This window comes from Ambystoma mexicanum, chromosome 13 (assembly GCF_040938575.1).
Source record: "Ambystoma mexicanum isolate Mex_15411 chromosome 13, UKY_AmexF1_1, whole genome shotgun sequence".
Taxonomy (NCBI): domain Eukaryota; kingdom Metazoa; phylum Chordata; class Amphibia; order Caudata; family Ambystomatidae; genus Ambystoma; species Ambystoma mexicanum.
The window spans coordinates 731,283,200-731,306,595 of record NC_090938.1 but is presented as its reverse complement, the minus strand read 5'-3'; the positions used below and the strand labels follow the sequence as shown (position 1 = coordinate 731,306,595).

Sequence of the window (23,396 nt, the reverse complement as noted above, 5' to 3'; positions counted from 1 at the left end):
CCTCACCTCAAAGGATGCCACTCGAGCACCTGGTAGCCAATATTGCTCTCTGAAGGTCCACGGAGTCCCTCCTTCACAGTGAGGCAAGCCTGCCTTATGGGAGCTGCCAGAGGGTTCTGTGCCAAGGCCATATATTCCTGCGATCTTATGATCCAAAACTTAAATTCTCTACTGTCGCCAGCACACCAATCTCTGAACAAGGGGGATCTGTCCAAATGACCTCTGGCAGTAAGTGAAATAGACAAATGCACACATCTCCAAATATATTGGTAGGATATAATGTCAGCTTCTCGCATCTATTTTGTCCTGTGGTTTTTACTTTAGGTATGAGCAGACATTCCCTATGGAAGATGACATGGGAAATGCAACTTGCTGGACCCCCTTATACCTTTGCCTTTCCAACCCCTAAAATGTTTGTGCAGTTATATCAAATGGCAACTAAGTTATAAGCATCTGAAAAGTTAAAAGTGCTCTTGTAGGGAGTCAGACGTAACCTTAAGTACAAAGCAGGTGTGTGTTGATGGACAATTATATGGTGGTTACTCATATGACCTTTTTGTGTAGTCGCTCTATAGGCATCATCAAGGCAAAGAACCCCCTTTTGTCATAGTTCGCCTCTGTTTATAAAATGTATAGTGTGGGTTGACATCAAGGAAAGGTAGGTAGTTACCTATAGACTAGCGCACTTTAAGCTTGTTCTGCAACTCATGTAAAATAGGTTGAAGTTCTTGTGCCACTTACCAATTGCAGGACCCCCCTTCCCTCAAAATATCCACAATTACAATGGGCTGGCCTTGCCAGCCAGCCCTTTTTTATAGTTTCAACAGAAAAGTGAATGTCAATAGGTGCTGACACTCAACGGCACAATCTGACATCTCACCCGAGAAGGATGGGTGGGAGGGGGGGTGCACCAAAAGGCCAGGTTGAATTGACATGCTAAATTGTGAAAATCCTGCCACCTGCTCCACCGCTCTCATAGGAATAAACATTGCCATCTACTTCCTTTGCCGTTGCCCAATGATCCGGAACCGTTCATATTTGGAAATCCACCACCTGCTCTTGTTAGGCATTTGCTGGTAGATCAAAAGCTGAAGCAAGAGCAGCAAGTCTTCGAAGGAGTCCTGAAGGGCCCGAATCGTTCACCGCTGATGAAACAGGACATCTTACATGGGCACTGTGGACGGGCAGCTATGGCGGATCTGGGATGGACAGTTGTTTTCCATCACTCAGATGGGGCAGAATCTTTCTGAATGTGATACCCCAGACTGCGGACCTCTCTGAGGTAGACCCCATGGAATATGAATAGATCGAGACAGTCATCTCATTGTGGCGGATTGCTATTTTGGGATGTACAGAGTCCATCCACAGACGGGCAAGAAAACCCCCCTCCTGAGCAGCGAAGTAGGTGCGGTCGGGGTCCCTTTTAAGTTTGTAAATGGGCTGGAGCTGTCGTCCAGTGGTATCATATACTTTACAGATTCAAGTAACAAATGGGGGCAGCGACACCACAGACTTGAGGTTATTGAAACCAATTACATGGCCTTTACATGGCCAATGGGATTGTATTATTGCTGCATGAAGTCTACACTGCGGAAGGGAGCAGCCCAACGCCGATATTTCCACTCCGTAAGTGTGCCTGTTTACTGACTGCTCAGATGCAGTGCTATGCAGCTTTAACTGCTCTTCCATTACCGGCACACCCAACAGTTTCACTTGCTGGTTACCATTTCATTTCCATTCTTGTGCTTGGTTCATTGTTTTTCCTCTCTACAATTCCTGCCGTTTCTCTCCATACAGATCTCATGCTGCCTGTATGTCTTCCAGCTAATCTACAATCCGTTTCTTACCCGGAACTATGCTAACCTTATCTACCTCCCCTGCACATCTAATCTTATCTCCATCGATCTGGGTCTATGGAATGCCAGGTCACTATGTAATAAATCCACCCCTATTTCTACGGCTGAATTTACATTTCCTCTGTGTCACTGTAACCTGGATTCCATCTTTTAACACCACTATTCCTGCTTCTCTCTGCACTTCTCTCTCCTCCTTCTGCCTTACCCTGCACCTATCTGCTCGTGGCGGTGCTACTGGCATCCTATATCGCTCCTCCTCTGTACTTATCCCTACTACTCTAACTCTTCCAGCCTTTACTTCATTTGAAGTTTCATATGCTGCTTTTTCGAAGCCTTATCCTATTTCGTTTCTACTCATTTATCACCCACCTGGGTCTGTTGGTTCATTCTGTGATGACATTGACACACTTCTCTATTTTATTCTTCCTTTTGCTACACCTCTTAAACTTCTAGGAGACTTTAATCTCCATCTCTCTTCTATACACTCTACTGTTCCACTACTCACAATCCTTGATTCCTATTTTTTTTCTCATCTCCCTACTCCTTCCTCTCATATATCTGGCTCTTGTCTAGACCCTATCTTTACTTCCTCCCTCTCCACATCTTCTGTGTTGTCACTTGCTGTCTATCTTTCTGCTCACCATCTTCTTTCCTTCTCAATCTTTCCAACGTCTTCTACTCCTGCTTCTTCTTCAGCCTCTCCATCATATTGCCTGCGCGACTTACGCAGTTTTAACACTCCACTTTTTGTTTCCTCATGCATTTTTGCTTTACTTTCCTATTCATCCTGCTACTTTGTCTGCTGATGAGACTGCATCCATTCTTCTTTCATCGCTTTCTTCCTCACTAGACACTCTCTACCCAGCCTCTGTTTAGTTTAGTTTAGTTTAGTTTATTATTTGTAGAGCGCACCTAACCCTGAGGTATCTGGGTGCTTGAGCATAGGTGATAGTTACAAGTACATACATAAGGAGACAGATGACAAGAGGCTGTTGACAATGGTTACAGAATGATCAACGTACCAACTTCAGGAATAGATACAGGGAGGCTGCGGCAACTGGGAGCAGTTTACAGTTGGTCGTAGCGCAGGATACGAATGTTCAATAAGGTTACAATATGGTCAACAGGTCTACACAGTATTAAGATCGCAAGCCTAACAGAGGCTGTGTAAATAGCAGTATTAAGATCGACACAACAGAGAGTATAGGCGGTAGATGCAGTCAGGGATAAGTTAAGTGTTTCTGGGCAAAGAGCCATGCTTTCATTTTAGATATAAATGTCCAGAATGAGGATTCAGCTCTGATAGCTGTGAGGAGGGAGTTCCGGCACTTTTCAGCTAGCGCAGGGAAGCTGGACCCGCCTGCAGTTTTTAGTTTGTACTTAGGGATGCTGAGACAGTGTAGGTAAAAGAATCTGGTAGGTCTGGAAGGCAGGTTTCTGGTGAAATTGTCAGTCAAGTATTTAGGGGCTGTGTTTGACAGACATTTGTGTATGATGACTAACGATCGCAGAGATATTCTTTCGCGCACTGGGAGTCAATGTGAGTCCCATCTAATGGCCGAAATGTGATTAGAACGTGGGATACTTAAGGCAGATCTGAGGGCGTTGTTCTGGAGAACTTGTAATCTCTTCAGATTACATTTGGAGGAGCCTAAGAATAAGGTATTGCAGTAGTCCAGCTTGGACAAAATCAGCGCCCTGGCTAAGGTAAGGCAGCTGTTAGTCGACAAGTAAGGTTTGCAGGCATTAATCAGTTTGTTGGTGTATGCTGTAATTGAGGCTGTAGTATTGACTTGTTTTTTGAGGGAGTCTAAGTAGACCCCTAAGGTTTTTACCTCATTGGCAACTTTAATGATGTTCCCATCAATGTTGAAGGTCTTGTATCGTGTATCCAGTCTTTTTAGACAGACTTAGGATCCAATGATGAGGAGCTCTGTCTTGTCGTCGTTTAGACAAAGGCCGCGGGCAACCATCCACGCCTGAATTTCAAGGTAAATTTCAGTTAACATTTTAGCGTCTTTGTCATAGCAGCCAGTGAGCATAATGAGGAATTGAGTGTCATCTGCATAATTCGTGTAGGTGACACCCAAGTTATCAAGACGATCAAAGAGGAGCTTTGTGAAAATGTTGTAAAGTGTGGGTGAAATGCAAGAACCCTGTGGGACTCCACAATAGATAGGTACTGGGTCAGCAGACGCTGTAAGTGCAAAGACCCTTGTAGTTCTATTTGAAAGAAAAGATTGAATCCAACAAGCAGCATTCGGAGAGGATGCATTAGCTGTAGTCAAATGTTTGGTTGGGATCTGGTGGTCAACGAGATCAAACGCTGCAGAAATGTCCAGCAGAAGAAGGATGGCCAGATTGCATTTGTCTTTGGCTTCATCCATTTGGATTTTTAGATGCAGGAGGGCGGTTTCAGTGCTATGCCTGGGTCTGAAACCGAATTGATGCAGGCCTAGAAGGTTATTGTCCTCCAAGTGTTTTTGTATCTGTAGATAGGCTGCTCTATCTAATAGTTTTTTTGAGGAATGGGACTGTTGTTATAGGTCTGTAATTGGTGGGTATGTTTTGATCTAAATTAGGTTTTTTGAGGAGAGGCATAACCCAGACATCTTTAAGATTGTTAGGGACTGAGCAACTTTTGAGTTAATCAAGGCAGTGATGAATGGCGCTAGATCTTTTGTTCCCTCCTTAATACCTGAAGCTGGGCAAATATCTCCCTGGCATCTTGAGGGTTTTAGCCCAGTGAGGATGTTTTCAACTTCTTCCGTAGTGACTGGAGAGAAGTAGAAAGGCTGGGACGGAGGAGATTGAGGGTCAGGTGCTTTACATGAATTAGAGCATTAAGCTAGGCTTTTCTGTTCTGTTTTATTCTCAATTTTAGCTTGGAGTAAGGCTATTTTGTCCGATAAGGCCTTCTGGATATTTGCGCACCATGCCTCATCTTTGATGCAGGCTTCTTTGGGCGGTGCAGGGTACTCCATTTCCCTTAGTATAGCAAAGAGCTCTTTCGTGCAAGATTTTGCATTTTGAATTCTGACTTTATAGATTCTCTTTTGGTGTTGAGAATAGCTGCTTTATAAGTAGTAGCAGCAGTAGTGAACCTTTCCTTGTTAGGGCTGTAGGTATTTTTCTGCAAGTGGCTTCGGATGATCTTTTAGCATTTCAGAGTGATTTTAGGTCAGCTGTGAACCATTTATTTAGATGGGCTGAGGGTTTAACTCTCTGGCTCCCTTACCAGCCACGTTCCCTCGACCTCCCTTGTCACCTACCGCCTCTACCCCTACGGCTTCCTTGCCATCTACCACCACAATGGCTCCTCTGCCGCTTCTTCCTTCCAACTCTATGGCTCCTCTGCCACTTGCGACGGGTACTGCTCCCCGGAAGGTTTTCAAAAGTGGCAACCTGCACCACGTGCCTACTCTCAACTCTCGCTCTGCTGTCAAAGACTCCTCTGACATCTGCCACCTCCTTGAACTCCTGGACCTGGATGCTCTCGCTCTTACCGAGACATGGTTCAAGGCCAGCTCTGTCACAAGTTTTGACACACTCCTGCCCAAGGGCTACAAGATCCTCTCCGAGCCCAGGCCCAACAGGCCCAGAGGTGGAGTGGCCCTGATCTTTCCTGAGTGAATCCCTGCTTCCATCATCTCCACTCAGACCTATTCCTCCTTTGAATGGCTGGTCTGCAGGCTCTCTATCTCTCCTGTCCTCTCTCTGACCTTGGGCACCATCTACAGTCCACCTGGCCAGGTGACCCTCTTCCTCAATGAATGGGCTGACATCACCTCCTCTCTCCATTCCTCTACCTCTCAAGCTTCTCCTCCTTGGGGATCTCAACATCCACCTGGACTCCTCAGATCCCTTCTCTGGGCTTTTCCACAACCTATGTGACTCTCTTTCCCTCTCAATTCTACCCTCTGGTCCGACACACTGAGCAGGACACACCTTGGATGTTCTCATCTCTTCAGAAATCCCTCTCTCCAATCCTCTTACTACGCCTCTCTCCTGGACTGACCACTTCCTTCTTTCTTCTCACTTGAAGCTTCCTGTCCCTTTGCAAAAGCCCCACCCAGCACTGCCACCTTCCTTTGTGGTCATTCGACCTATGCAGCAAGTGTCAGTGGCCACCTTTGCCTCCACTTTCTCTCCCCCACCTACTCCTGCAGCTGACTCTGACACATCCCTTCCCAACCTACACCTTTCAATCTCTAACATTCTGGAGATCCTTGCCCTTGTCATGAGGATCCGCCTGAAGCCTGCCACCAAGTGCAACTTTCGGTACAACTCTGATCTGGCTGCTCTGAAACGCAAGTGCAGAGTAGCTGAGCGGAAGTGCGGGGCATCACGTGCACCCTCTGACAAACTGGCCTACCGCCTGCTCCAAAGGCAATACAGACACTCCATCGTTTCTAAGAAGAGGGTCCATATTGAAGTCTGCATCTCTGCGGCCTCTAACAACACGGCAGAACTTTTCAAAATCTGCAAGGAGCTGGCCAATCCTACTGAAGTATCTACCTCTTCTACACCCATCCAAGCCCTCTGCACGGCTTTGGCTTCTCATTTCACCACTAAAACCCAGGACATCCTGTCCATACTCCCTTTCCTTCTCCTCTCTCGCTCTCTACCTCTCTCAGGCCCTCTTTGACTGGCCCTCCTTTTCTACTCCGTCGCTCTTTTGACACCTGATGATGTTTCTAGAGAAGTACACTCTATGAAAGTCTCATCCAAAGAGGTGATGTCCTGCTCCTCCAGAACCATTAAGGACAACTTTGTCTATCTCACTCCAGCCTTGACCGATTTCTGTAATCACTCCTTCGCCCCTTGTGCACCCTCTACTATAAAAGCCTTCTGTCGACCCCTCCATTCCGGCAAACTATCACCTGATCTCTACCACCCCTTTCCTGGGAAAACTCCTGGAGAAGTTGGCTATCTCCCAGCTAACCCTCTACACTGAATCTGTTAGTTGTCTTCATGACCATCAGTCTGGCTTCGGAGCATCCAGAGGCATGGAAACTGCTCTCCTGAACACCTGTGAAGACCTGCTCTCTAACCTTGAATCCAGCTCTCCCTTTGTCCTCATTCTCCTTAAACTTTCCTCTGTATCTGACACGGTCAACCACGCCATCCTGAGTAATCATTTCTGCAAGACCCCGGGCATCACCGATCAGGCCCTCATGTGGCTGATCTCCTTCCTCTTTGACCGACCCACCCAGGTTCAGCTTGGGTCCTTTCTCTCCGCCACCTCGCTCTCAACATGTGGTGTTCCCCGGGGTTGTATCCTCTCACCCTGGCTCTTCAATGTCTCTCTGGCCTCTCTGTCGCTCCTGATCTCTACCTTTTCCTCTAACTTTCCGTGTTATGCAGATGACACGCAGCCCTCTTTCAGGCTACCCTCAGACCCCTCTTCGCTCATCCCTAACTGTCTATTCGCTATTCAGGCATGGTTCACCTCTAATGATCTCTGTCGTAATGCCACTAAGACTGAGATCCTTCTCATTTTGACCCCTGCTCCTGCTTTTCCTCCCTCACTCTAGCTGCCCTCCTTGGGCACTCTTTCCCCATCCTATTGTGAGGCAAAAACCTAGGGGTCATCCTCAACGCCACTCTCTCCTCTCCCCACATCACTAACCTTGCCAAGAAGGCCCATTTCCATCTGCACCTCCTCAGAGATATTCTCCCTTTTCTCACCTTCCCCAGAAGCACACTGTCTCCAGAGCTCTGGTTCTCTCTGGGCTGGACTATTGCAACAGCCTCTCAATCTGCCTAACTCTACTCTTTGCCCTCTTCAACTCATCCAGAACAGGACAGCAAGACGTATCCTTGGCCTCAAGCCCAGGGACCACATCTCTCCAGCCCTAAAATCCCTCCACTGTCTGCCTGTGGCTGCAAGGATCATGTTCAAGACCCTCTGCATCGTCCACAAGGCTTTCTGTGGCCTTGGCCCACGCTATCTCCAACTATCTCTTCCTAAATACCTTCCTTCTAGAGCCCTCTGCTCATCTACCTCTAACTCTCTGTGGGCCAGATGCCTCTCCAAGCATGGAATGGGGGAGTGGGGTGGTAGATCTCTCTCCTCTGCAGGTGCCTCCCTCTGGAATGGCCTCCCTGCCTCTCTCTGCCTTGAGCCGGATCACCTTAAGTTCCGGAAGCTCCTCAAGACATTCCTTTACTCCTCCTCTTTCTCACGCTCTCTCTCCTGCTAACCTACCCTTGCTCCTTCATCCGTCTGCTGATTGGCTGCTTGGTGTCCTCTGAGTCCTACAAGGCACCAGCCCGCCCACCCCCGACCAGTCCCCCTGCAATTACCACCTGGCCCACCTTGCACCTCTGCCAGGCTTACATTGCACTACCTGGCTGGGTTGCTCCCTGCAGCCCCAGCCGTCCTTGCACTTAACTCAGAGCCCTGCTGCTCTGGTGCACTTCCCCCTGTACCCTCACCACTGCACGTCTTGTTGCGCACACTTGCATGAGCTAATTGACACTAGGCCTAGTAAAATCATGTGTCTTGTCTTCCATTGTTCCCCCTCCCTTGCCTGGTTGCGCCTTGAAATACTTGTGTGTAGGCGCATACTAAATAACAAATCAATTAATCTTCTATCTCCTCCTACTCCTGATCATTCTATTAATTCTTGCATGGAGGAGCAGTAGTAATGCATGCAGGGGCAAGTGGGGTGATGCATTTATAGGCAAGGCGAGCTCATTGGATGAACCCCAGTCTATGAACCTCCAGCCAGTGTAAGGATGTTCTAGCTGCAGATTCATGATTCTTCTTAGACACACGCAGATCAGACACAATGCTGCCTTTTGTATTCTCTGATGACTGTCGATTGAATATGATGGAAGACCGCTGCATAGGGCCTCAACATGGTTCAGTTTGCAGTAAACTGCTGGCCGTACCTCTAATATCCAATGCTTAAAGGGCAAGCGAGGGGCTATGCTCCTTAGAGCTGTGAGGTGAAGAGAGCAACTTCTCAGAACTGCATTCACCTGAGACAGCATACAAATCCCAGATGTACTACTTATTTTGCTCAGTGAGAAGGAAAGTCCTCGCAGTAGAGGAATGGAATGTGTACCGTGTTTTCTTCGGAATAAATCACTACATGATGCGTTACTTCGTGGTAGGGTTCTGCATGGGTGTAGTGTAAATCAGATAGGTATATAATGTGGGGTGCGGGTGTGCAGGGTAGGGCTGATGGTGGGTGGGGTGTTGAGACGTGTTTGGGGAAACCCCCTATTAACAGAAAAAAAGGCATGAAGAAACCTACCATGAAGTTAATTACCACATAGCAATTTATTTGGTTTGGGTCTATTTGACCTAATCACATTTGATCTAATTTATTTAACCTTTTTTTCAGTCTAAAATGTAGGGGGAGACACCCTGCACCCCACTTCCCCTCAACCTAATCTATATCCTTGTCCACCCCATATATATTTTTAATTAAATTTGACCGAATAAAAGGTCAGATAAATTCGATCAAATGTTTTAGGTGAAATGTTTTTAGATCAATTATGCTAATATCATTTAATTCGATGAAACCACATAGAATCAAATACAAATGGATTGGGGCCAATATTGATTCCTTGCCCTCGGCCCTTGAACAGTTTTTCTGTAAATGATGATTCTCATCCAAGATTGTATGGTCATGAGGTATTCTTGGAATATGACAAATTGCTACCAGCCTCCCATACCCTCAGTGAACACCTCTGAATGTCACCCTTGCATGACTGTAGGGAGACTGCAAAGCTCATTCAAATGTTGAATAGAGGGACCAGATAAACATTCTACAGTAGAGGTAGGAGGGAAGGAGCTTTAATGGTCGGGGGCCTTTTTGAAATAAATGTGGTCTCAAGGGACAGCAGCAGCATATGATTACACCAAATCTCTGGAGCCAAATGCATGCTGGGAGGAGGGGGTCGAATTGACCAGTAGCTTTTCAGAAATGGAGTCAAATTTCTTTCATTAGTGGGAGACCCTCTGTTTGGCTATGATCCTCTTTCCACCAGGATCGCCAGCTGTTTATTAGAGCTAGACCTGACCCTTGCGGATCATACGTACCTGCAGTAGAGCAGGCCTTGCTGGGTGTCAGTCCATGACGTATCCTTAGGCCAAAGGCGGCATCACATATCCAGGGCACCATGCACCTGAAACTGTACAAGTACCTAGTGGGGGGTTGTTGAGCATTTCTAAAATGCAAGACATCCCCGTTATGATTAATAGCCAACGCTACCTCATTCGCTAAAGTCCCATATAGTCACTATTGGTTAACTTGTTTCTCTTCACACGTTTCAGGCACTGAGGTTTAATGCCGAGGATGCACACAAGTCGCATTGCGCTAACATTGCCTAGTTATATAATAAAAAGCGATGATTCTCAGGCCAGAGCCCATCACTCGAGCTCTCGTTTTCAGAGGTGGCCATTTTTGCATGGGCGTAATTTTAGGGGGCGACGGGGGTGATTGTCCCCCCCAACTTTCATGGCACACGAGTTTGTCCCCATTCATTTGAATGGGGCATTTTTTTTTTTCAGATGACATGTCCCCCCCAACATTTTCAGCAACGTTACTCCACTGGCCATTTGCTGAAGTGCAGTGACCCACCGGAATGTCCCTAAATTGCCCGTTGTGAAAAGGAGAGTGAAGGAAATAGTTCAAAAGGATTTGTGATGTATATTAACACTAGCCACTGCTTTATGATCTTTTATCCAGGGATACTGTTGTGTCTTCGCTTCCCCTGCGATCTGTGCAGGAGAACAACCCTTATTATCAAACAAGGCACCTCAGCAGCTGTAATGTACAAATATTAGCATCCCCTCCTAAGGTTATTGCGTAAGTGGGGTGGCAATATGCGTGCATGTCACAAAGTTGCATGCTAGGCACCAAGCACGGCACGAAGTGGGTGTGCGCTCAATGTCAACAATGTAGGTCTTGCAGAGCTTTGGTCTCTCCTTGGTTCTCAACTCTTTCTGTTGTATCAGCTCCAGACCCCGGCCCAACGTCCTCAGCCAGTGATGAGCCTCCGACTCCCCAGACTGGCGCACCAACCACCCAACCGCCTCGCGGTGATTCAGCGGCAGAGCCACACTCTGCCAGCACTGAAGCCCACTTGGGTGACCTCTCCGTGACGGGCATCGCCTCTGACAGAATTACCCTCTCCTGGAGGGCAGACCCCGGAGTCTTTGACCACTTTTCCATCAGTTACAATGGCAGTGCAGCCCCTGTGCCGACCGAGGTCCTCGTTCCAGGCGACCAACGCACGACTGAGCTCTCTGCCCTTCAGCCAGGCGCGGAATATGAGATACAGCTGCGTGGGGTATCAGAAGGCGTCCATACGCTGCCAGTCATGACTAAGGCAAAGACAGGTAACCTAACGTAAAAGTGTTTCTCTGTCCTATAGGTGAACTGGAGGAAAGTCGTTGCAGTTATGTCTCTTCCTTTTGCAGAGCTAACGCTTACTTCTTCTCTACAGGCTCCTGGAAACCATGATACACCTGCAGTTCTGTTACATGTTTAAGTGTTAAACTTTTTTCACTGTAAAAGCTAACATGTTCATTTATTTATATTTTCAGAATGGTGGGTGGGCTCTGGAAACCAAGAGGCACTATGCCATGAAGTTGACAGGTCCCGGGGCATCTAACCACCCCACACAGCGCTACTACATTAGACACCAACAGATTAATTCTCAAAGCATTGACAATCCAGGGGAGTGAGCCCGACCACTACTGCATCTCTCGGCTTGGGCTCATTCCTCTGGTTTCTGGTGTCCACTGCATGCAGTGGTGAAAGGCACAGGAGTCAGGGCAGATCCCAGCTTCTGGCAACTTCACCACTGCATGCGGTGAATCTGGAGCAATGCATGCACGCAGGAGTAAACGATGGCAGTCGCCATGGCAAAGACATGGGGTCGTCATTGCGCCACTGATCGCTACGGACTGTGCCTGCTTGTTCCTGGTCTGGGAACAGTGGGCATGGTCTGCAAGTTGCTCTGTGGGAATCGAAATTCGTTACCCTTTGTGGTGCGCGAACACCGCTTTAGGAGGTTTCATGTGGGGGTTGCATACACGGCAGGGAATCCATGAAAATGGGGTGCAATGCATAGAAAGGCGTGGAATAACCTGTTCAGGCTTGTCTCTGTGCTTCCCCCATCGAGAATGGAGATGTAGGTGTCTAATGCAGATATGTATGCCATGCCATCTGTAGGCAGACAGCTTATTCTGGAGACAGAGGGCCTGCTGGTAAGAAGAAGACTTTATCTCACCAGGCACCACTGTTCCTAGTTTCAGCTTTCCTCAGTTAACTCCAAGTGAACAAATGTGTTTCCTCATCTTCTGCAAAAGATGTAAAAAAGGAAGTCCAGGACTGGGCAAGTGGTAGCCTAGTTACATGGACTGCTCTGGTCAACCATGGCCCATTTCTACTACGATAACTCTATGCTTGCAAAATGATAAAGTTGGGATTTGGTGATCGCACTGTGGTGGGACACTACTCAGGCAGTCTTTCCTAACTGAGGCACAGATGCATTCTGGGACTCGCATATCCTCATAAATACTTATTTCGTGACCTTCGCTTTCATTCTGTTAGTGCAATCATCAACCTGCCCATGAAACCCACACTTAAAATAATAACAAAACACTTTACAGATATAAAAAGCACACAAAGCTAAATATTACAATAAAAAGCAAACAATTTGGGAACACCCCAAAAACTTGGTATGGATCCTGGGTGGTGGCAGGAATGCATGCCACACACCCGGATGAGTGCCAGAGAACTGCCTTTCAAACTGGAATACAGTTTCTTGGTTCACATTAGAGGGACAGATTGTGAGGTCAAGCGGGTACTTCCTACAACATTTAGGTGAAAATCAACCCAGTTTACTCAGGCGGTCCTGACCTTTGTAGCTGTTTATAAGCCACAATGTCCACAGTGAATTCGCCTCTAGGAGTACAGATGGCAATGCTCTATGGGCGATGTGCTTAAAGCAAGAGACTTGGCTCATCATGGTGTCCAGTGATTCCCTCAAATATAAAGCATCGAATGCAAAAGCCTCGAAAGAAAATGCATCGAAAAAATGCATTTTTTTTGTAGGTAAAGGTTTTTTTTTTTTGGTTAAAACGGGTCTTGGGGGGAGTCCCCATTTAAAAAAAAAAAGAAAAAAAATGAATTTTTTCGAAACATTTTTTTCGAGGCTTTTGCATTCGATGCTTTGGATGTCGAGGCTATCACTAGGAACCCTCATCATTCAAGCATCAGCTAGACCTGTTGCTATAAAGACATGGTTCAAAAATCCCAGGTCCGAGTCGAGTGCCCTGAAGAATGTTAACATCTAATGCCGCCCCTAACAGCAAACTGGGCTCGGATGTTAAGCCTCTGGCAAAAAGGGACACCAAAGGTGTGGGCCTGATGACATGGGGTGTATGACCCACATTAATCAGTTGGACCCCCTGTAGACTCTGCCCCATCCTCAAACAGAAATATTTTATCCTCCTCATGCGCTAGGGTTATACAATTCTTTTCAATATCTTTAGTGGATTTAGGAAGTGAGATGGGGCACCCAACCTTGACTCAGTGCTGCCCTCGATTGGCATGTCATCACCATACTGATGATGTGATAGGCTGTGTCGATTGCTTCTCAATCTGCTCTTCACAGTGTCCAACAGAGATTGGTTTGGACCTTGCCTCCCGCTGTCAATTGAGCCTCCTCGAGGCACTTGTTTGAAACCAGGTTGCTGTTTGTGGGAGATGACTGATTAAGAACACTGAGCAATAGCATCAGCAGCTGTGCCATCTCCTTTCCATGCAGTGCAAGCATGCCCAAGTGGGCAAAGAGGCGTTGTGATGGGACTGTGGTAAGGAGAGTAGTGGAGCCATCAGTTCTTCCTCACCGTGGACAAATTGATGGAGCCATCATACGCTACCCCCTGCTTATCAGTAGGTGCCGTTCTACTTGCTGCCAGCCTGATGAGAGTAGGAGTTACTATCGGAGAAAGTAGTGGAATTCCACTTCCTTTCCCCACACAGCAGTTACTATGTGTTGCCATCCTGCACTTCCATGCCCACGAGAGCGGATTGGAAGCCATTCTGCTCTTCATTACGAAGGCGAGAGTAATGAAAGTAATTGAAAGAGTGCAATGAAGGCATCCTACTTTTCAATGCCCAGGAGGGCGTCAATGTCAAAGGAGTTTTATATTGCAAGCCACTATCATTGGTGTGACTTCACAGAGCAGTATCCTTGTCTGAAGTGTAGCCACTGTGCGCTTCAAGTAACCAGTAGACTAGAATCTGGAGGCGCGATGCCATTGATGTCAGTTGCTGGTATGTGGCGACCAGAATTTGCAAGGTGGGGTAAGAGGAGTGATAGGAACTGGCACTACAAGCTTGTCGCTGGGAAGCTTTGATGAATAGGACAGAAGTCATTTTCTGATCTAAAGAACAAACACTGCATTGTGAAAATGCCTCACATTCCAAAAGGGTAATGTAGAAACTTAATGGAATCCGATTTTATTTCCATCCACTGGTCAACTGGGCCTTTAAATGTGTAGAGTTTCCGAAAACCAAGCCTTAAGTGGAACGTCCATCTATGTTGAGTCTAAATGAGTCCCCAGCATCTGGAGGGTTCAGATGTCCTCTCTGTAGGTTTGTGTAGTAGGTGGGTCCTTCTTTGCCCATTCTCAATTAGTCCCAATAGCCAAGGACTTAGATTTCCCCCGTATGGGGCTTCTATAGTAAGCAGGTTCACATCCTTACCAGGCCTGGCTCAGTCCCATCTGCCAGAGGGCTCAGATGTCCACTGTGAGGCTTCTTTGGTAAGTGGGACCTTCTTCTTTGCTTGGTCTCAATAAGTTCCCAGCACGAGAACGGATCAGATGACCTCTGTGTGAGCTTGTTTAGGAAGTTCTACCTTCTTTTTTGTCCAATCCCTATGCATCCGAACAGCTGGACGACTCAGGTGTTTCTTGTTTGGGTCTATTTGTCGTATATGGTTTTATTGTATCCACATTTCTCAAGCACCTATGTCAGATGGACTCTAAAGTGCTGAAAAACAGGTTGCGTAGACATGATCCATGCACCGTCAGTAAAACTGTAAGACACCGCACTTGCTTAATGTGCTTACTTCAACGCTTTAAGTGCGACCTGCGTGTTTCATGTTCAGATTCTGGCACGCCCAACTCAGCCTTTAATCCTTGACTTGGTTTAAATGTGCACCTGTTTGCAATTATAGAAAGTTCCAAGAAGTGACCCTAAGCTTTAATTTTAAAAAGTATTATTATTTTAGTTAAAAGAAGGTCTAAAGAAAATAATGAAAAGGCATCTGTTGGTGGTGCTTCTTTGGTACAGGGTGGAGTTCTCTAATAAGAAGAGAATTAAAGGCCATTATGTAACGAGTGCTGGACATCGAATGACCTGGAGGTGCCTTCATGCTCAATGGAAAACTTGTTAATTCTAGGGGAAAGAATGGACCAAGCCGATGTAAATTACAGATCATGGAAACATGCTTATCTAGATTCTGGCCAGGCTACAGAGCCATTAAAGGCTTGAAAAACAGGTTAAGTAAAGGGAGAATGAAGCCAGCAGGCAAGTTTGCAAGGAAGTTAAAGCTGACTCGTCAGCTTAGATGGAAGTTGACGGCAGCTGAAATGCTTAGATGGGAGGTGATTTTTGCAGGTGAGTTTTGATGGAAAATGTAGCTGTTTGGTGAGATTAAAGTGAAGTTGAATGCAGTTTAAGTGCTTACATACAACTTTACGGTCGCTGCAGTGCTTAGATGGAAGTTGAGTTTAGCTGGTAAAGCTTGCATTGAAGTTGAAGGGATCCAGTAAGTCTAGGAAAGTATTAAAGGCAAATGGCAAGATTATACGGGATTTAAAAATGGTTGGGAAGCTTAAGTGAAAGTTGAAGCTGGCTGTGGTGAGCTTAGATGATGGTGGCTGTAAACCTTAGCTGGAAATGTGGCTGGCGTGTGAGCTTGCATGGAGGTTTGAGGCAGCTGGCGAGTTTAGACACATTCTAGCTTGCTGATTCGCCTAGCTAGACATTGATAGTAGCTGGCGAGTTTAAAATGAAGTGGGCGTTGGCTGGTGATGTTAGAGAGAAATTGATGGAAGCTACTGGGCGTAGAGGGAAGTTGCTATGAGGTTAGGGTACCAGTAAAGGTGCTGAATGAGTTTAGTGGGAAATCAAAACAATGCAAGAACTTAGAGGCATGATTAAGGTGCCTGTGGATCCTAGATGCAATTTGAAGGCAGTTAGGGACGTGGCAGTGTGTTGAAAGATGAATTTGTCTTTTAAGCATAAGCGTTTGTTGAAGCTGAATGGCGACATTACGTGGAGGATGAAGGTGGCTGATGGATTTAGAGGACATGTGTAGTTGGCTGCTAAGCTTAGATTGAAGTTAAAGGTAGTGGGAGGGCTTAGATGAAGGTGGACAACACAGGGGCATACACAGACAAGCTGATCTTGCATATCCCAATTAATATAATGGCTGACGTTCTACTAATAGCACACAAAATAGTGTATCTAGCTAATCTAGAAATAGCATTGATTTACCTCGACGTGTCTCTACGGTACACATCCAAATTGCCAGCAATGTGCGATGGAAGAAAAAAAGAACATGGCTTAAGTGTGGTTTAGTATCTGCAGAACATCTTTGCTTGTTTTGCTAGTGCCCTCCATTAGGAGAATGCAGGGATTACGAATGTATGACTGTCTCCACAACCACTGGACATGAAGTGGGGAGGAACCCAACTAAGATCATTTTTGGTTTGGGGCTCAGACATAATTTCATGCTGGAGGAAGCACGCTTTGGTTTGTACATTATAATAATGGGATGTCTTATTTCTAAGGATTGGCAACATATGGCTCACCATTAGGGACTCAGCTGGCAGAACCTGCTAGGGTGGGCCAGACGTAAAGTCTAAGAATGAAAGCTAGCAAGAAAGACGAGGCAGAGTCTTGGCAAGACTTTGTATCCTAGTTGCTTTCATCTCTTCCATGATTAAGCATGGCTAAATCTAACGTGTACATTAATCATGCATCTTGAATGGTAGCTGAGAACGCTGATTACTTGCAACTCTTAGCAAACATAAAAGATTACAAATCACCACTGGGGACTACAAATTATTACAACACATATATGGCTCTCCACTGATTAGAGGATTCGATGGTTGGTTGATCACCCGCGCAAGGGACAGTGTACGATGACCTTAGATAGTATATTGGCATACAAATACATTATGGGTGCAATCTGCCACCCACAGTGGCTTTAGCATTGTGTTTCCGGTGAAGCCCCTGCTATACATTGCAAACAACCACTCAACAGGATTTTGCTTTTGAGAGGATGCCTGGGAACCCCTATTACAAGTAAAAGTGTTGAAGACTTGGTTCAAATGGATGTTTGGTCAGAAAAGCATCATCTATTTTTAGCAACACATAGATTAATAAAATGTGAGGATTTCCAGCATTCTTTGCTTTGTTGGACCATATTCATATCACTAGTGATCAGGCGCAGCCGAGACATTTGGAGGCATACCATCTGTGTTTTTGTTCAACCCCACCCATACAGCAGGAATGCTGTAGGAAGACAAAAAGATGTAGCAGGCCTTACAATATGGCGCCAGATAGCAAATGTGGAAGATTTAGGACATTGGCAAGCTCTCCCGTTGGTGGGTTGTGCACCATGTCACTGAGGCCATACCTGCTACAAGTCTTTAGTATCCTAGTATCCATGGATGTCTTCATTGTTTGATATTTCTAATCCTGCAGCTAATCATGGGCCTCAGAAATGTAACTAACAACCTCCTTCAAGATCCAGGCCCCAATATCTAGCATTTGAGGAATGGAGCACTTCCTGCTGCAGCACTGCTTGAGATCCTTTCAGCCTGAGCTCTCTTTTATAGTCCTACCTGGTAGCAAATTTCCTTCTTGCTTGCATAAGTCAAATTGCAAACTGAACTGCTCTTGTCTCTGAGCATTTGACAAAAGGTTGTTTTTATCTCCCAATACAATGATAATCATGTTATCCTTCTCTGAATGCATGTTCGGCTCTGTCAGCCTTCATGGTTCTGAGATCTGTCTAATTCAAGTTTTCCAGGGTTCTCTCAAGCAACTGGCTAACTTATAGGGCCTCATTACGACCCTGGCGGTAAGGGGTTAGCGCCATCGTTAGCTGCGCCGACCCCTTACCGCCAATCACGAGTTCCCTTTCCGCCATGGCGGATTTTACACCTGCTTTTAGCGGGTGTAAAAATCCATGGCGGTAAGGGAACTTGGTGTTAATTACGCCACCGTAATTTACGGTGGCGTAATTAACGCCTTCCCCACTCCCATTATGCCCTATGGGGCAAAAATGGGAATGGGGAAGGGTAAATGGGGATTGGGGATTTACCGCCCCGCCAAGGTCGGAATGGGGCGGTAAATCCCCTTACCGCCATGGTGTTAACGTAGTTAGCACCATGGCGGTAAAGTCACGGCCCTGGCGGTAACTTTCCGCCAGGGTCGTAATGAGGCCCATAGACTTCTAAAGGAATTCCTAAATAAAATGAAAATCTAGATTTCCAACGATATCATATCATATATCGCATGAAGTTGTTACACTTCTGTGGAAATTTAATGACATTTATATATTTCCTTAAAAATATCTCATTGAAATCTGAGAAAGTCATTCCTGTAGGAAATAATCTTTAAGAGTTAGATGTATCGTCCTGCTAACTGCATCCTTCTGTCTCACGCTGTTTCAGATGAACCTTTGGTTGTATTTTACCATCCATAGTGATCAATGCTTTTCATCACCAATAGACAATGGTTTCTGAATAGCTGGGGATGGCAGCGTGCGGTAGCTGCGGAATTGTCTTTGTGTCGCAGGACATTTCAACAGACTCAAGCACAACATTGCAGAACATTAGGAGGAGATCCCAATAATAATTCCCCTTATCGTAGCAGAAGCTTTTATTTGAGAGGAGAATTGCTGACCATCCCAGCATGCATCTGTGCAATGTTAGAGAACAAAGGCTGCTGAGGACCAATTCTTAGTCCAGCGGTTATAGCTCCCATGCAGTGCATTGTGGTACTCATAGTCAATTCTTCGTCTCTATGTCATATCATCAACACCCGGTTTTTGGATGGGTGTTTTGCCAAACAATTTTTGCTGAACAAACTAATTGAAATGTATTTTATTTTATTTTCGGGTGCTCCCCCCACAAACCTTCCTCCTCCCCCTATTTTTTACTGTTCCCAACGCCCCTACCCTTTATATGCCATTTCCGACACCCACCCCAAATGTAATGCGTTTTTCGGCATAAATTGTTTGGAAAAACACCTGTTGACAAAATGGGTGTCGATGATAGGACGTGTACCAATTCTTCTAGTATGTACAACATTGTACAACATTGTGCTGTGGCCCTCCATGGACCATGGCACCTTGTATTGGTTGATTACTGAAATTGTACTGTATGTTAGAAGACCATCTACCATTACGCAGCTGTCTACAGATGATTCCCTGGGAGATGGGGGGCAGGTTTCCCTATGCAGCCCTGGTCATTTTCATAACTATGCCAGCCTCTCATAACCCTGGTACACAGAGTGACCAACAGTTGATGGCGAAGGATTTGTCCACTGCTCTGCCTAATGCGGAATGTCCTACTCTCTTCAAAGTTTTACTTGCAGTGGAAGAGTCATGACCTTTAGTGGAAAAGACATTGGACTCAATATGAATGTGCACTTGAGATCAGACTTGGTGTGCACATAAGAGGTCAGTAATGCACAATGTGTGGGTGTGTGCAGGCAAGAGGTCAGACTCGGTGAGCATGTGCAAATGAGAGATTGAACTCAATGCACATGTGAATTTAAGAGATCAGACTTTGCGCCCAAGGTTGGAGTTGACATATGTTAGAATGCCCAAGATATCACACTTGTGCGCCTGCACACAAGAGCTAAGAAACAACAGGTGCCTACACAAAAGAGTGCACGTTTTACACTTCAGCCAACATGGTCTTGATTTTCAAAGGTTTTATAGACTATGTGCATTGTGGTACTTGTATGCTTTCCTTCCTAATGACTACAAAACCCCTGGCTGGGCTTGGACAAAATCTGATAACCATGTAAACCGTACCATACCTATTAAGTCAACCACTTTTCACCTATATGTTAATGGGTACTGTCAAGCCGGCCCAACCCCAAAGAGTCTAATCAACACCCACAATGCATTGTTAGTGTGGACAAACAATGTTGGATTGCTTGCAGTAACACGTAGGAATTTGGCAGATGTACCCCAATGGGTGGGATCTGGAGGACGTTTTAAGAGCAGTTGGCAGCAGTGTTTTCCTTTCCCTTACTGACGCGTGTGTGATCCAATTACAGCTGCTAGGAAGCCTCACGAGACCCCAACCCTTCTGGGAGGCTTGGCTGTTACCAGTATAGCAGAAGATGGTTTTGGCTTGGGCTGGAAGGCGAGGAAAGGGGTATTCGACTCATTCCTCGTGCGCTATGAAGACGTTGGAGGTCGGCTGGGCTCTCAGGAGACATCAGTGCCTGGGGACCAACGGGCCACAGCCATCAGAGATTTGGACGCTGGCACGGAGTACACCATCTCCCTCTATGGAGTCCGCAAGGGGCAACTGTCCCGGGCCCTCAAGACCACAGTGACAACAGGTACACTCTTCCAGCAACTACCCATGTTCTACCGACGCATAGGGAGGCATGATGACTAAGCATCTCTGGGTCGCCACAATCCATTCCAGGGCATTCATTTTCCAAGTCATTGGCTCTGAAACCTGTAGTCCTGTAGGACAGATGAAAGGGAGGCAAGACTTCATCATCCAGAATGCATGGGTTTGCTGAATGAAAGCCCAGGACTGTGGCACGCAGTTGTATAGGGACTAATTAAAATGTTGAACCCTTTCCCTCACAGCCAAAGTCGTTCTGCAATTGTTGCCATCAATAGTTTCACATATAAGACTAACATCTAGCAATGGCGATGATTAGTGAATTTAAAAAGGGGAGGCCATATGCGTTGTAATGTAGAATAGAATATGACACTTTTCCCAGATAATCTCTAGCTTCCTCCAAGCAATATTCGTGTATTTACATCCAAGATATAGACATAGGCAGCTGATGGGAATAGCCAAGGTTTCACCGGGGATTACCCACTCTCTTGCTCTGTTAGATCCAAACAGGAGCATCCAGCCTACAGGAGGATGCCAATCAAGAAACCTCTCTGAAAGTGACTAAAATGCCCAGAGTTAGCCCATTCTTGGTCGCCATGAATCACAGTCGGGCCATTAATCTTTAACTGCCCTGTGTAATTGTAAACCGATGAAGGTGAGGCAAGACTACACCATCCAGAATGGATGGGCCTGCTGAATGAAAGTAAATGTAGGTCAAACACTGACTTTCCTGCAAACAAATTCACAAATCAACTTTTTTTCAGACATTCTAACATGTTATGTTGCTTGCCCAGTATAATCCGACTTTTCCAATCAACTTGAGTTCAGAGCACCGACATGGGTGAAGTGCAAAAGGTGATAGTCTACCAGGAAGATTTGGTTTCAAGTGTGAGATTCGCATCAAAGTAAATGACATCGTAGAGGCTGGACTTGGGAGAGATTGCCTTCCGAGGTAAAAGGCTCCATTTATGATCGGGGTCATTGAGGCTGGACCAAATCAAGATTGCTTTTGAAGGTTTTAAAATCTTTCAAAGTCCCGTGCACAAGTCTCACACCCAATGTATGGGGTTTAAGGTGTACACCCTACTTTTCCCTCAATTTAAACTGTCCCTGCCACACAAGGCTGCTCCCTTAGCACAGCGGAAGATGTGGGCATGCCCCCTTGAATAGACAGATGTGGCATCAGTTTGTCAAGGTCTACAGTGGCGCAGGGTTCCAAATTGCTGGGTCCAATGTAATTCCTGCTCATAACCTAGAACAGCCTGATCAGCTGGACACCAACGGCTACCAGGAGCTACTTTTGACTCCCCATGCCGACTAGTGCCATTGAACATATACCTATGTGGCATTAAGTCTGTGTTTAGGAATGTGCGTGAAGGAGCATTATGGCGCCTCTAGAGGAGAGTTACATCATAGTGGGTCATATATGATGGCCAAAATGTTCTTGTTTGCATCTCATATGGGAGTTGGTATGAGAGTTGGAGTTGCAGCATATTATACACTAACTCTGCGGTTCTCAGCGGTAGCTCCTGCTTTCCAGGTGATGCTTGATACGCAGGATCTGCTCATCAAATCTTAACTTTGATTCCTCCCAAGTATTGATGAGGTAGATCAACCTCTAGTGTTTCTATTGTAAGCCTGATTACTGTGCCCTGGCAGCCATGTTAAAAGGATCAACAGTTCTCAGGAGGAGGGGCTGAGGGGTTTTTGCTGGGTCCTGTTCCATTAACAGGACTTACACCACCTAAGCACCTCTTCACAGTAGCCAGGAGGAGTCCTAAAAGCTAGATTGCTTTGGCAATTAGCTCAGGTGGCCAATGCAGAGGCACACTCTTTCTCAGGCACGTGTGCCAGGGTCTGGATGAACAATAAGAGAACTGTGGTATTGTGGACCTGCAGTGTTTAATTATGGAGGCAGGGTCAGTCGCTTATTACCTCAAGGCTTGCCTAAGGTTATTCGTAAAGAGAGTGCGAGACTCATACCTCAAACAGCTAAGGTGTCCCCAGTCACAGATCTTAAAATATGAAGACACAGGTGGAATATCTCTCAGGTTACACATATGACAGGTACAGGCCCCATAGAGCAGCACAATCACTCTGGGTACACAAACCCGACAGGCTTGGCAGAACTATCCATTAGGTTACACAGATCTTACAGGCTTGGGCCTGAGGCAACAGAGCTATCACTCGGGCTACACATGTCTTACGTGCTCATGCCACAGACAGCAGAGCTGTCTTTCAGGTTACAGGGATCTTGTGGGCTGAGCACTTAAATGGCAGTTTGATCTGGCTGAGGGCCCATGTGTTAAGAGACTTGCACCTGAAACACTAGAGCCCGATATGTGATCAGCTCTTGCCTTGAAGTAGTACCATCCTCCCAATATACCTTATAGGCCTGCAAGTGCCCCCTGCCTCGCTGCTCTGGAGTGCTGCCATCCCTCCTTGTATCCTGACATTGAAAGTGCCTGTTTCCCCAAGGCACTGAGTTCCCATTCATACCTTTCTGGCACCATGGCCAGGTATGAAAGACATGCAGTGTGCACGGCTTGGCATTTCCCTGGTATTTTTTGATTTCATGCCCACCCTGGCCTCCCTCACACGACCTTTTCCACAGGGAAAGCAAGTAGTAGAGGTCTGTGGGCAAGCGTCAGATCTCACTTCAGTAGCTGGCATGTTTGCGGCACGCAGGTTGTGGTATGCCACTGCTGACAAGACACAGAGCCATTCATGTACTTGCTTTAGGAGAAAAGGGATCCCTGCACAGTACCGTTCAGTGATGAATTGCTCACTGTGGAGGGGTGTTGGATCACATGCGCAGGTGTTTCTTACGCCAAAGGGAGACTTGTGTCATAAATCATACACTAATGTTATCTAACCAGCCTTGC

General features: G+C 46.2%; 1 protein-coding gene across 16 annotated transcripts in view; it reads left to right on the top strand.

Annotated features, from left to right (window-relative positions):
• TNXB (tenascin XB) overlaps positions 1-23,396 on the top strand; it is a 687,232-nt gene that overhangs the window by 386,353 nt on the left and 277,483 nt on the right. For 12 of the 16 annotated variants that reach the window (XM_069634959.1, XM_069634963.1, XM_069634962.1 and 9 more), the window contains 2 exons: positions 10,834-11,217; positions 20,207-20,497. The exons of 3 other annotated variants lie outside the window; for them this stretch is intronic. In XM_069634959.1, coding sequence (XP_069491060.1) covers positions 10,834-11,217; positions 20,207-20,497 — 675 coding nt within the window. The remainder of the gene's footprint in view (positions 1-10,833; positions 11,218-20,206; positions 20,498-23,396) is intronic. One more of the 16 variants, XM_069634972.1, reaches the window with a different exon arrangement.